Source organism: Zootermopsis nevadensis, unplaced genomic scaffold (genome assembly GCF_977971745.1).
Source record: "Zootermopsis nevadensis isolate Lab colony 2312 unplaced genomic scaffold, Znev_1.0 Znev_ptg000025l, whole genome shotgun sequence".
NCBI classification, from domain to species: domain Eukaryota; kingdom Metazoa; phylum Arthropoda; class Insecta; order Blattodea; family Termopsidae; genus Zootermopsis; species Zootermopsis nevadensis.
Window position 1 is genome coordinate 9,303,062 of NW_028259157.1, and position 14,937 is coordinate 9,317,998.

General features: G+C 40.7%; 1 protein-coding gene across 4 annotated transcripts in view; it reads left to right on the forward strand.

Moving 5' to 3' along the window:
- LOC110832575 (cadherin-like and PC-esterase domain-containing protein 1) overlaps positions 1-14,937 on the forward strand; it is a 270,092-nt gene that overhangs the window by 198,309 nt on the left and 56,846 nt on the right. For all 4 annotated transcript variants that reach the window (XR_015537108.1, XM_087356053.1, XM_087356054.1 and 1 more), the window contains 3 exons: positions 1,166-1,298; positions 9,989-10,125; positions 12,051-12,271. Coding sequence is in view for 3 of the 4 variants with exons in the window: in XM_087356053.1 (XP_087212179.1) it covers positions 1,166-1,298; positions 9,989-10,125; positions 12,051-12,271 (491 nt within the window). In the remaining variant the exon portion in view is untranslated. The remainder of the gene's footprint in view (positions 1-1,165; positions 1,299-9,988; positions 10,126-12,050; positions 12,272-14,937) is intronic.

Sequence of the window (14,937 nt, forward strand, 5' to 3'; positions counted from 1 at the left end):
CTTAATGTCGGCTATTGTGAGGGCGAATTCTGTTCCATATGTATGGGCCAGACGCGTGTGCCCTGCGATCCAATAGAATTGGCCCACCCAAAAAAAAAAGGATACGACTTAACTTTCTGTGAGGGCTGTACTTGGAAACAGTTGCGCGTTAGGAGAAGGGGAACTGCTTTGTTACGTGGGTCCAGCCCCCGAGGCAACCCCTAGTAATCCAGCGTCCAACAATGAGACAAGATCCATTCGGTTATCTGATGTGACAAACGCTGGCATTTTCTTGCTCCGTTGCCCCCAACAACCATAAACTATAAAAAAAAATCCAAACTGACAAATAATGAAGCATGAAGTCGGGTTAAGGGGGAGTGGTAGGCTTCTCATGCAAATCTCCGTGCTTTGTAACAGAAGAGGATTCGAAAGGGGATGCATAGGTCTAGGGAGAAGGGTAGATACCCCCTTGCTCTAGAGCACGTTACCTTTCAACGCCATGACGAAACACTGAAGACGACGACAGCGCACCTGGAAATTAAATGTCCATCGGCGTCTTGTATCTGCAGCGAATTCCGTGGAAGTCTTTCTCCAGAATCTTCTAGTCGCTCAGCTAGTGGGATCATCGTTTCGTATTGAGCAATGAAAGATCAGTCACTCGGCGGATCGGTTCGTGAGGTGGCAGTGAGACTTAGACGTTTTCTAAATTACTGGCTCTCGAACTGTTTTATTCTGAAGTTCACTTGACGTTAACAAAAATGTTTCTCGAACCACTAACAATTATTGAAAATGTGGTTTAGCAGTGTTAAAAAATAATTATTAATGAACGTTAAAGAAATCAAATCTAAAACTTCTTGACGATGGTGAAGAGTCAATTGAATAAACATTTTCTTGGATATTATCTTCAGAAGACGGAGATAGAGTCCCATCTCCGAAACGTCGTTTTACGTTTTATATTTACTAGACGATGGATAATATCCAAGAAAATTTTTATTCAATTGAACGTTAAAGATACCTAAAAATTTAACGCCTTTGTATAAATATGACCCAGATGTTTACGGTCCCCTGGAAGCCCGCAACGTCACTATGGGCTTACGACCCATGTCTGGAAGATTGTTAATCTCCGAGCCCCGAACAAAGTACCTTAACCTTCTTGGTAGAAGGTAATGGATCCAACTTCTTGCAGGAGTGCGAATATCAAATATCTCCTGGGGAGCCTTGCGGGCTGCAGCAGGAGGAAGTTCCAGGCGTGACTTCTTGGCCACAGACGCTCGTGGCCCTGAGAAAACTCCCGGTCTGCTCTGACGGCGACGCCATTGGTGAGTAGCGTCTAATAGTAACGTTAAGTTGTGGATTTATGGTGTGTTTTGGTTAAACTAGTTGACAGTCCAAGACAATTCCTGCCATGCGGTCGTTCTTTTACGTGTCTATCGCGTAGACTGTTAATCAGTCGGCGCAGTTAGACCTGAAGCGATACTTCGGAATAGTGTAAAAAAATAGTTTATCTGTGACTTCTAATTTTTTATGTCGAATGCTAACCCCGGTAAAAGCACTTCTTACTGGACAACTGCAGTAGATGGAATCGGAGCTCGCAGCTGTCCGCCTCGGAGCACGTGTTGCCAGTTTATCTGCTTTCCCAGTGAATCACGTAATGTTTCTATCCGCCGCTGTGCTAGTCTGCTGGAGTGAGTGTAATTCGTAAAACTTGGGCTTTCGGGATGAGCCACGTCGAATTTTGAAATCTATCCATAATTTCGGCGAACATTGAAGTTGCCATCTTCAGGGTGAATGTTTTTGTTTAGGTTTTTTTTAGGCTTGTACAGGGCAGGTTGTAGGCGGTGAATTGGATGTAATGGTTCTGATTGGCGGATCGAGTAAGCGGGCTGCTATTGGACTGTCGATGAACACATGATTGAGGAAACGAAGTGATAAAAATCGTCTTTCGTCACCTCACCATCGGGTGCTCATATGTGGCTCCATGGGTTAATCTGGAATGTAATCCGAGGCCTCCTTTTACGACCTACGTCTAGTAAATATACGAATAGCCATTTTTCACATTATTTTTGTAGTATTCGATGTAAGCAGCCATTGCTAGGTGCTTAAACACGCGAGATTTTATATTAAAAACTTCCAGCTGATCCCAAATAAAATGGTGAATAGAGTACAGTATACTGTCTTTTATTCTCACTTTATAGGGCTTATGGTTTTATTTGCCCATGGATTATCGTGGATGTTGGAAGTGAGGGGCCGAGGGTAGGGGAAGCAATCTCCCCTCTCCCCAGACATGTTATGTACCTGTGTGTAATGGTAGAGTTAATTTCAGAGATAAATTCGAAATTTTTTGGAAAATAATCGATATTATTAGGCATCTAACATTGTATTGGCAACCATAAATGAGTAGAACGAACGCGTATTTCAGCTGCAGGTGTACTTTGGCCCTTTGGTACATTTCTGGGACTTGAGGGACAAAGAAGAATATTTTATCTTCCAGGTTATGACGCCGTGTAGAGTCGCAGACAGACACCAGCGTTTCGGGAGAAACATACTCATTCCTAGCCTCGTGGATAGTTACCAGCGTCGAAGATTGAGACAGTATGTTCATCCGAAATGTTGGTCTACCTTCAAATCTACACGGTGTCAAAATCCAGATCATCATCATTATCATTTTCATCGTATATTTTACAAAACTTTTCTCGGTCGCTCGAGATGAAGGGATTGCGGTCGTAGGTCGATACGAACGTCCCTCTATCTTCGAGATTTGATATCGAGAACGTGTGTTTCTCCGAAACTTTGGTATCTACGAGTCTACACGACGTCGCAACCCAGAAAAGCGACATCTATCAGTCTGAAGTTTTTATTTCGCTGAATGTTGGTGGTGAATTGAAGAGATATGAAGAAACAAGTCTTTCTGTGTCGACTACTGAAAGTAGGGATGGGAGAGGCGGAAACTTCAGAGATCGACCACCCATGGAGCGAATGAATGGTTTGGATAAAGGGCATACCGGCACATAAATTTTGTAAAGAGGGAAGAAGGATTTGTAGTTCAAAAGCCAGAAGGTGATAATGGATCATGGACAATGTTTCTGTGTAGTGGTGCTGAGGGGAACATGTCAGACCATCCCAGGTAGCAACTTTAGTGTATCCGCCTATGGACCTCAGGCAGTTCGCATGGACCCACACACGTTAAAGTCTGACGCCCATCACCATGATGTAGGTATCGAGGAAGGTTGTTATTAACACTGCTACCATCGCTTAAGCTGTTTCAGGCAATAGGCTGTTTCCTGTTTAAATTCGTAATTAAATCTTTGACTTACGGATCGTACAGACGTTTGACAGAACACTTTGATCGCATTGTCTTTGTCTGTAACGTACACCGATCTAAAAGTTCGTGACGATGGTGAGTTATTTGAATAAAAATTTCCTTGGATATTTTCCATCGCCTAGTAAAATAATAAAATAGAAAAAACGACGTTTCGGAGATGGGTTTCTATCTCCGTCTTCAGGTACCTACTCTGTTGGGTTCAATAGATAGAGCTAAACCCTATCTCCGGGTCTAACTTTGTTTATACGTGTGTTCGTTAGCAGTTCGTTAAAGACATAAAAAAATATACGTTCGGACGTAGACATTGTCAAAGTCTATGAGATTTTATTTTCTCACGATTTCGGTCTTCAGTGTTGTGACGTCGTGTGGTCTTAAGTCTGCTTACCAAATGTTCCGAAGAATATGTTGCTTCCATCATCAGAGTTGAAGTGACTTACGTTGACGTTGGAGGAGATACGTTCGTCGAAAAAACCACAATCGGTATTTTCAAACTCAAATAAAAACTGCCTGCACTATCATCAAATTAGGCTTTGGTAACTAATTGAAGACGACATAAATGCTGAACAGTTTATAACAGTTATACATGTTTATGACTTATGTTCATTGTTATATTTGATTCAATTAAATTTCTTAAAAATATTTAAAGTATCATAATCGAAGTTTACATCACTATACTCAAATCGAGGTTATACATCCGTCTCTGAGTCAGGTTGAGATGAATTTTTCGAAGTATTTTATTAATATTACGGGTTAAAATATACAATATTTTTAAACTCCATGTCTAGAATAGGGAAAATATAATGAGAATCGTGCAAGTCGTCCAATTTAGCTACAGACATGAACAGTTTAGTGCAGACTTCCAAATATATTTCAGACTGGCGCAAAGTGTTTACGTCTTTGAATTAACAAAACCCATCTCCTATTGGCGAGCTGAGTTCACTACCTAATTCCTAAGTGAAACAGATTTCAATACAGCGATCTTTTAATCTGTGTCAGAATTGGTTTTCAATCTGACACTTTTTAGCCTACATTAGGCAAAACACTCAAGAGTTATCAGAGTTCAGTTTTAAGCATTTTCTGTTTCGCAGCCTTCCCCCCCCCCCCCCCCCCACATAAATTCGTGTTCCTTTCCTAAAAAAAAACGGTGCAACTTCAAACTTTAACTTTGTCATAAAATACGCGCAGTTCCTGGAAAGTTTGCTGGGTTTTGAAAACAATCCTTCACTGCCCAATCCCATTCTATAATTTTTCAAACATGAAATAATGTCTAACTAAACAATAAAATTTAAAGACTACGCATAAGTAGGCTGTTAAACTTGAAGCCTGAAACTGGGTTGCGAGAAGGAGACGACCGGGCTTCGATTCCCCGACAGGACAGGACTCGTCCACCCTTCTATGCTATGGGTTCCAGGGGTCTGGCCGGAGCGAGAAGCTAGCCCCCACCCAGTTTCTCTGTGGGCCTGCATCTCCACCTCGCATACGCCTACACGAGCGTTACCTTACATCTTACAGTTTCCGTCGAATGTACCGTGATTTTATAAACGTTATTCAACGTTAAAACTAGAAGTTTATAAACGGATCAGAGGATCCCCGTTGTCAGACCCGTCTGTGTCCGTAGTATTTTATTTAGTGTTCTGTCTGACGACAGGTCCGTATGAACAGGATCCTTCCATCCTTTTCTCGGACTGGGACCTGTTCATATACGTTCTTGGCAGATGATCCAGAAGTGGTTTGCCATTGCCTTCTTCTGTGTGTGAATGGAGTAATTGTTGGGATGCCACGGAGAAACCGGGGAAGCCCCCGGAGGAAAACTCCGTGTTGCCTAGACCACGGCCTTGCCCAACACAAGTTATAAATTCGGGCACCGCCGGGAATCGAACCCGAGACCCCAGGATTACAAGGCCAGCGTTCTGACCGCTAGACCACCTCATCTTATTATTATTTAGTGTTCTGTCTGACGACAGGTCCATATGAACAGGATCCTTCCATCCTTTTCTCGGACTGGGACCTGTTCATATACGTTCTTGGCAGATGATCCAGAAGTGGTTTGCCATTGCCTTCTTCTGTGTGTGAATGGAGTAATTGTTGGGATGCCACGGAGGAAAACTCCCTGTTGCCTAGACCACGGCCTTGCCCAACACAAGTTATAAATTCGGGCACCGCCGGGAATCGAACCCGATACCCCAGGATTACAAGGCTAGCGTTCTAACCGCTAGACCACCGTGAGACCCAAAGTTAATCATCATGCTAGTCCCTCTGAAATAAAACCACATCTTGTCGTAAAGTTTATTTACGTCTTTAATAGCATAAGGTCGTGTCTGAATCCTTTGTAGTTCGATGGTAACAGAGTATGCCACCTGCTCCTACGTTAAATGCTACGCGTGTAGCTTACGATTTACTCAGGGTTTAACTCCATTCTAAGAATAAAATGTTGTAAAGTTCCATAAGTTAAATTTATAACGGTTAATTTTTTTTAATTTTGCGGTTTCAAATATTTTTGCACGAGTCTTTGCCTGAAAGTGTTCACATTTTATTGTCACATAAAATATCATTATGTTAAATAAGAGACCACAACAGCTATAATTACTCCAGGGATAATACCATTCCACTTATTGGCGCAGTGATTAGGCAGTCTGTGAAGAACTGCTGATAAGTAAGGAAAAACTGCTGGCGCGTGAGTAGTCTCGAGGGGTCTAGGTCGCATATGGCAGTACAAGATACGGGCGTCTACCTTGAGGCTTGTGTCACAAACTTGGAGCAGATCGGGGTCCAAGTTTGTAGCTGTTGTAACTGCAGGGCGTTTATAGTATTCGCGTTTTTAAAATTCTCAATACGTCATCCTGTCATAACGATATTGGAACTAGTAAATTCAGCGTTTCGCCTCGATTTTTTTCCCTTCCAAAATTTTGTGCATTTTAATTCTCAGACTGTCCCATTCTAAGTATCTCGATCGCTGAGTTGGTAATGAATTTGAGTCTGTTGGTACTTTTCGTCAACGTCGCGTGTGCCCACAGTATAATTACTTACTTTTTTAAAATTTCGTAGAAAATATTTGTACAGCAAAACGAAGCTAATTCGTTCGTTCAGTATTTCACCTTTATTTTAAATTTTTGGATACGTAAGTAATGGATTTTTCCTTTTGTCTGTCAAAAGGACTTGTGATCTTTTTGAGTTGTATCAGTGATGTCAGTGTTGTTTGGGATTAATTAAATTTGAGTTGGCTGCCTGCCTTTTTCATAACGTCAGGGCATTCCATTTGAGATTGTTCCACGTGGTTTTCTGGAGGTGGTGTCTGGCTGAGGATTGTCCCCGAAAGTAACTCTAGTCAACAGGAACATATACTGGTCTTCATGTAATGTGCCCGGTATTATTTAGTAAAATTCTCCGGTACAAGTTTTAATTAAAATATGATTAGCGGTTCCTGAGCTGGTACATGTGACAGACGGACAGGCATGTCTAAGTTATAACCAATTTTCTGCAATTTCAGTATGAACGCTTATAAAGATAAACAAAACAATCCAATTAGGAATCGATACTTAAGTCTTTCAAGATTCCGGATTGTGTGCAGGCATCGAGGAATGGCATGGCAATTACCCCTTTTATCTCAATACTGTTGCTTTATCTACGCAGTATTTTAACGTATCTCCCAAGTGGGAATGTAGCAATCCATTGTTTAACATGACTGTTCCATTCGTATTGGAATTCTGAGTGCGTAGCCCCAGTCGCGTAGGCAGAGAGAAAACTACGTGGTGAGGAGAAACAACTTAGGAATGCTTTCCTTTCATAATATTAATTACATTTTAATAGCGGTCTCATGTCACAGTCTCAGACACAGTGTGGGTAAAAGTGTGTTCATCGGCTGTTGAAGTGACGTAGAATGGGACCATCTTCCATCGTTCACATGAATTAGGTGAAGAACGGTGTCCCGATTTTAATTAAATTTAATATTGGGCAGTCTTCGGGAATGTTTTAACCATCTCAATTTTAACCCAGGTCGGAGAATTTTAACAATTGCTTTATAAAATAACAAACAACTTTTTTAAGCTTATCTAAAATATTTACATATTTTATTATCTTACTCGGATAAACAAAAATTAAGCAACATAGGAGGATTTTAACTTACTTGGATAAACGTCCACTACAGTATTTTTAAATTAAAATGTTATTATCATGAACAAATATGGTGTCATGTGCATTTCAGTTCCATTTTCGTTCTTTATTCGGCAAAAAATTATTTTTACCAGAATTAGTCTCAGAGATACAGAGATATGAACCAGCTTTAAATATCTGACTCAGAGATGAATTTTAACTTTACGTATCTTCTGTCTGGTGCAGACGGTAACTAAACCCATTTAATACCTACGACAGTATATATGTTATTATTAGTGTTCTGTCTGACGACAGGTCCGTATGAACAGGATCCTTCCATGCTTTTCTCGGACTGGGACCTGTTCATATACGTTCTTGGCAGATGATCCAGAAGTGGTTTGCCATTGCCTTCTTCTGTGTGTGAATGGGATGCCATGGAGAAACCGGGGAAGCCCCCGGAGGAAAACTCCGTGATGTCTAGACCACGGCCTTGCCCAACACAAGTTATAAATTCGGGCACCGCCGGGAATCGAACCCGAGACCCCAGGATTACAAGGCCAGCGTTCTAACCGCTAGACCACCTCATCTTATTATTTATTTAGTGTTCTGTCTGACGACAGGTCCATATGAACAGGATCCTTCGATCCTTTTCTCGGACTGGGACCTGTTCATATACGTTCTTGGCAGATGATCCAGAAGTGGTTTGCCATTGCCTTCTTCTGTGTGTGAATGGAGTAATTGCTGGGATGCCAGTATTATAAAAGGCTGGTTATTTGAGTGTTAATTTTGTTTCTTCATAACACCGGGATGCGAGTGGTGAATCCTCTTTGCCGCATAGTTGCCTCCCAGTGCCAACACATTCCTCCACCAGCCGAGAGAGAACGTCTTCTCTTTCTTCAATTACACGTTCCTAATTACTCGCATTCTGTAACCAATAAACCGTTCAGTCGAGCGGCTGTAAGAATGCAACGAGATACAACGTTCCTTCGGTGTTTCTGCCTTATTTCGATGTTTCCTTCCTCATGTCTTTGATTCACTTATAGTTCTGGGTACCCGCGGGTAATGAAGCCCACTGTCGAATTTGGTCACTTTTTGTCCACTTTGCCACATGAATGCTACACCGATGTCTATTCTCTGTGTTTCCTTCTAATGACTTCTGCAGGAATTTCGAGTTTAAATTGGCGTTCAGTTTAAGGCGCCAAGAAATATTTCAATTTTACTTTCTATTTTCATAAAAATTAATATTATGCAAATAAGTGTTTTATATTCTTAAGTGTTATGCAAGTACCGATTACAGTGTAAAATAATATAATTTATAAATAATAAATAAACTAGTCTCATTGTTTGGTGTCTTTTTCACGGATTGGTGATGTTATTTAAACTGAGTTACTACTGCCCTGTGGGCCTTATTATGTGCCCCTCAAATTGTCATGGCCGAATTTACGTTTTCATTTTAGACACTGCTAAGGTGAGATTTCACGTTTTCACGGCGGCGAGTATGAAGATGACTGTCTTTGAGTTATTGCGCCATGTAATCGCCCTGATAAAGGAAGCAACAAGCACCTCTTAACGTCATTCAGCGTCTACCAGACCGCAGCGCTCAACATCCCAGAAGATGGCCTATTTCAAACTCTCAGTCGTAAAAACCTGAAATCTTACCATGTGTAATTATACTTTTATATCTTCTGGATCCATGGGTTTTCGAGGTGAATACGGGTATCTGCGAATATACTCGGGCACTAAAAGGAATAACATCCGATTATATGGCCCCAACGGATCTACTGTCAGAGGCTAAGAATATGCGCCCTCTAATGCGCGTAGGGTGCATACGAATTCACTCCTTACATCATAAAGTTATTTTGTGTGCCTAAGATATTTAAATTAGTTTTTTTACGTAAAATTTAGCCCGGGTTTATAATGGATATGACATATTTCAATGGAAGTATGGAGGTGTAAAACGTTTCTCACTCCAGCAATTGGAATTATTCTAAGAACCTATTGCTTTATAAATACAAAGAAATGTTCAACAGCTTTAAAGTGTGATTCCTTTAAGGAACTTGCGGCTAATTTATTTTGAAGTGCTAATGAAACTACGAATGATTTTAAGAGAATATTACTCCAGGAAGTTGTCACAAAGAATATTACCAAGTTTTGGTTTTTTTAATTTTTTTATTTAGTGTTCTGTCTGACGACAGGTCCATATGAACAGGATCCTTTCATCCTTTTCTCGGACTGGGACCTGTTCATATACGTTCTTGGCAGATGATCCAGAAGTGGTTTGCCATTGCCTTCTTCTGTGTGTGAATGGGATGCCACGGAGAAACCGGGGAAGCCCCCGGAGGAAAACTCCGTGTTGCCTAGACCATGGCCTTGCCCAACACAAGTTATAAATTCGGGTACCGCCGGGAATCGAACCCGGGACCGCAGGATTACAAGGCCAGCGTTCTAACCGCTAGACCACCGTGTGAAGTGAGAAATTAAGTCACATTTAGGCGATGTTTGATGATTGTGTAACCGAAACATTATTTGCATCTTGCCTTCATATGTTTATCACGTCTCTCATATTCTAAAACGCAACTTTGTCCATTAACGATACAGGTCGCTGGCTGCTACCGTGTTCCTCGTGTTCCCACAGAATTTCCTGCATTTGGAGTCAGATGCGATGGCAGCCATATCACTGCTCGTACCGCGTTCTGGACAGGGAGCGGCTTGCAACGTGTCTACGCGACAAAAAGGTAACCCCCTCACTGTTTGACGATGTTGTTCTTGGTTGTGACGTCGTGTAGAGTCGTCAGTAGATAACCAACGTTTCACAAAAAAATATATTGTGCCCTGAATCATAACGATAGCTGTTGCCCCGATAATTTAGGCAGTAAGGACTTCGGAAACGTCGGTCATTATCTTCAAGACGACGTTGTGTACATCCCAGAAGACAAACATCTTCATACTCGTCGCGATGAGAGCTGACACAGAACAGCAGTGGTCTTGAAAGCACTCACTTGGAACAGCTGGAGATACGTCGCTGTTGAGTTGAGACTGAAGACGCTCTGCGACGCTCGGCGTGTGAAGGGGTAGGAATGCAGTGAGAGGATAGAAATTATTTCTGGTGGATGGCTTCCAGAAAATCTGGCGCCAACACCCCCCATGCTCGAACCATGTAGTCGCTAGTCACAGGTTATGTTAAGGCCATTACCGCCTACTTGCTACGTAATCTGTGGGGTAGATGATAACATAATATTTTCTTACGTGCACGGCGAGGAGTTTCTCCTTGCAGTGCCGTATAATTGCTAATGAAACGTGGAGCTGTCGATGTGGTATACTTCCCCGTTGTTTCCATTTACGTCTGTCTTATTACTGTCATCATCGAAAACTCTTGAGGATGTTAGAACAATGTATCAATGTTCATCTTGAAAGTCTGTGAAGAGTGAAACGAAATTGGAGTTTGGTTGATGAAGTTTCCGTGGACTGAGACGGGGTTAACGTAATTGCTTTCCACGCTGCTGCTTGGCTGATGCACTTAATCCGGTGATTTGCAAGTATCTAGCGACCCTTCCCGTAGCTAATCCATGCAAGTGTTGCCAGTCAGAGACCAAACTTTCTAGTCCCTCTGCCTTTGAGGCGTCTCGGGAAAGTACAATTTAATTTCACAGATGTCCCATGTGTCGTGTGTTGTAACAGCTGCTTGTGTTTCATCTCACGACGCTCTCTGGCTAGGACAAGTGAGAGATGAGATTCTCTGGCTGAGTTCCATCTATCTCATTGACCAACGCACGGTATGACAATGTAAGATGTTAACATAACAGATTAACTGATGACAGAATCAGACAATTCAACCCCGCTGATAGTAAAAGGCGGTAACCAAAGGTAAGTTTTAAAGTGCGGTTTGTTTCGATCATATCGCCGTTTCAACAGGGCTAAAAACTTGTTCGTTTTCGGACAGACAAAGTAAACTAGGAAAGTTTTTCTTATTTATTTCTTGCAAATTATCATGAAACATTTTGAAGAACGTACTTCTTAAGTGAAGATTGCCTCAAAGTTTCGCGACGACGCCATGATTGTAATTATTGACGTAAGGTAAGACAAGATGTTACTTAAATCGGCTGCTTCAGCTGATAATCCAGGGAAAAGTATTCGGAAGGAGAGGACCTGGCAGGCTAAGAATCTCCTGGCTTCAGAACCTAAAAAATTGGTTCTCGATGTCCACTGGAGGGCTGTTTCAAGTAGAACCCAGTAAAGCTCAAATTGCTATGCTGATCGCCAACATCCGGAACGGATAGGCACTTTAAGAAGAATAAAAAGGATAGATGTAATGTAGTTGCCTACATTTCTGTACCTCTGGCTCGAGATCCGAACCTGGGACCACCAGAATATGAATCAGACGCACTGAATCTAGACTTTACATTTGGTACTTGTCGTTTAGTAAGCCTTACTGTTCTGGATACTTGAGTTTAGTCGCATAATTAAATTAATTACAAGTGGGCGCGCACAACGTCTAAGGCTCTTACTTCAAATGAAGAAGAAAGGAGGAAAATATTATTTTTATTTTAATTACACCGTAATAATTTACTACTTTGAAAAGGGCCTTTCTGTCTGTATTGTTCCGCCCAGACAATAGGTAACTTGCAAATTTATGATTTGGCATCAGCGTATTTCTTAACAGCTGCTGTTCATTGGGGACTCCACTAACCGCGGGATGATGCACTACATCATGGAGCAGCTCAACGGGTCTCTGTCCGCTTGTGACAAAACACACCACATCCGCGTATACTCGAGCCTCAACCAAGGCCGCACTACACTCAGCTTCGCGTACTACCCGCAGTTCTGGCTGGCAGCACCAGAGCGACCGGTTTTCGACAAGACTCTGTATCAGCTGCTACTCAAGTACGTATACATGACCCTGGATGTTATTTCAGGCAGAGACATTTGTTTACGTAATATATATTTACGTTGTTATGCTATAATTTTCTCAGTTCTTACTTCGCGGGTGGCTTATTGGTTAAAATCTAACGATTAGTTTATAATTTTAAAGTTACAGCGGAACAATAAAATATTCTGAACAGGCTTTCTTTTACATCGCATAAAATTATATTAAGTATTTAATTGTGAGTTAGAAATGATTACGTTAAATTTGGAACTGAGCCATTTTAAGTATGCAAATTACTTATTGCTTATTTGCTGAAAGGTTAACCAAGTTATCCGCACTACTGATCCATCGATTACATAATCGCCTCATAACTTTTTCCAAGTTCAACCCCAGTCCTCCCCCCTTTTGACCGTGAAATTCTGGAAGGGATGACAGATTACAGAGGGGTTTAATTAATCCTGTCACATAAATTCGAGCCCCCCTTCGTGTGACAGTCTTTTCAACTTGAAGATATCTGTCTTCTGGGTTGAAGCCCCGTGTACTCTGGTAGACGTTTACCAATGTTCAAAAGTCCTCGAGTACTACGCCTTCTGAATCATTGGTGAACTTCTACCAGACTACACAGCGCAACAACCGAGAAGACAAGAGATCTTCATACTCACCGCTGTGATAACCTCAATTCTTACGTGTATGAACGGCCTTCTGAAGAGTGCTATATACATAAGCACTGATGTATGAAAGAATTTATAAGCGAGGGAAATGGCGAAGTTCCTGTCTCTCTGTGCGTCACCAGCCGTAATTATCATCGGTCACCACAACCAAGCTTACGCGGAGGCACAGTAATTATTTTTATCGAAATAGCTATTATTATATTTAGGAAATATAAACACCTCAGAGTGTTCAAAAAGTTACTTTGGTGCAGAAAACAGCGTATTTACACATTATTTTGCCTTTAAACATCACGTCAACTGTAATCGAATTTTTACGAATATATAAATTAAGTATTCGTGTCTAGAGAGAGAGAGGCAGCTTACCTTTAAATGTTAGAAGCTTGTAATTAATTTGAATAATAGTTGCGTATGATTTTATTCAGTCTACGTCAAATGATAACTCTTGTAAAATATACTTCAATGTGGCTGGTAGCCTGCCTACCTGGTTATCACTCCAGTCAGCAAGGAGACGCTTCAGTTGGTCCATAATCGCATCACTCATTGTTCTGCAAACTCCATGTTTCTGCTCCAAATCCTCGGCCACCGAGACCTGTAGCAAGTAAACGGTGTCTCTGTGTGTTGCGGGGAATCACCAACTACAGCAGCGCTCAGTTCTCGAGAGAAAGGTCACGTGACAGAAGGCTTACGTCAGGCGTGTTCGACGCGGTGCCTTCTGAGGGCCGCTTAAAACAAGGGCGACTGTTCGGAGGACATCGCGTGTTAGGGGAACTTATAACCGTCTGTTTTTACAAATTCCAAGCTTAAGTTGAAGAGATATATAGTTCATACCCCTGTTTTTCCCACGAACACACACGAATTTGATTTTCGTTTAAACAAATAACCGCTATATCTGATTGGAAGGTAAAACAGTGGTACAGTAGCTATTTAAAATTAATTTTGAACTCAGCTGGGAAATGAGAACTTAAGTCAGGCTACATAAAACACCGAATAGGACCGCGAATAACATTCTTGGTTCAAAACGTTACTTCTTAGTTCAGTCGCGTAATATTAAATTAAATGTTTTTGTTTCCGGAAAGTATTAAAACGATACGGATGAAATTTTTGGATTGGCGCTCTAGAAAGATAGTTTCAGGTAAATGTAGGTAATTGTGGTTTGTTTCGAAACACTCACGTAGGCCTATATGTCTAGTGTATTAATGTCTATCGTAAAGTAATCGGCGACAAAATATTTAATAATTAATTTTTAATATACAGGTTATTTCACAAGTAATTGGTTGGTTTCGTTCATCCTTGCACTTGAAACCCGATAGTCCGCCGTGGCTCATTTAACGTTCAACGAACTGTGAAATAAATTTCAGTAAGATTAAATTTATATTAAATTTTGTCCGTCTAATCACAATAAATTCTTATTAAATATTAAAATATTACAATAATTAACATTTAAAATATTTAAAATATTAAATGATGTTCTTTATCGAAATATTCGATTTACATTAGACCATCATTTTTCATGTTTCACGACATGTTTTCAGTTCCTAAAAGAACCATCCTCAGGTGTATATAATTATATAAAGCTTCAAAACGATAAATAATTCAAATACAATTTTCATACATTATGCCAGCGTACACTTTTATCAGATTTTTACCAGATATCAAACGATGTTCTTTTTGAGATTTTTATTCCATTTTTAATAACACACTCGATGTTGTTCTGTATATATACATATATAATATATACTTATTATATCACAATATGACGCAACTTTACCATCTTAAGATTAAATTTATTGATTACACATAAACCTACACGACACGTACATTAATTAATCTTTTTAAATACGCCATTTCTCTCTCTCTCTAGTAATTTCTTTGGCTGTTTCGTACCTTGACCCTCGTGATATCCATTCCCTTATAATTCTTCAAAGATGAATTAGTCCATATACATTCTTCTGCCGGCCATTTTAATGTTTATTTCCACCATTTTGTCGTGGTTACAAAATCACTTTCGTTGC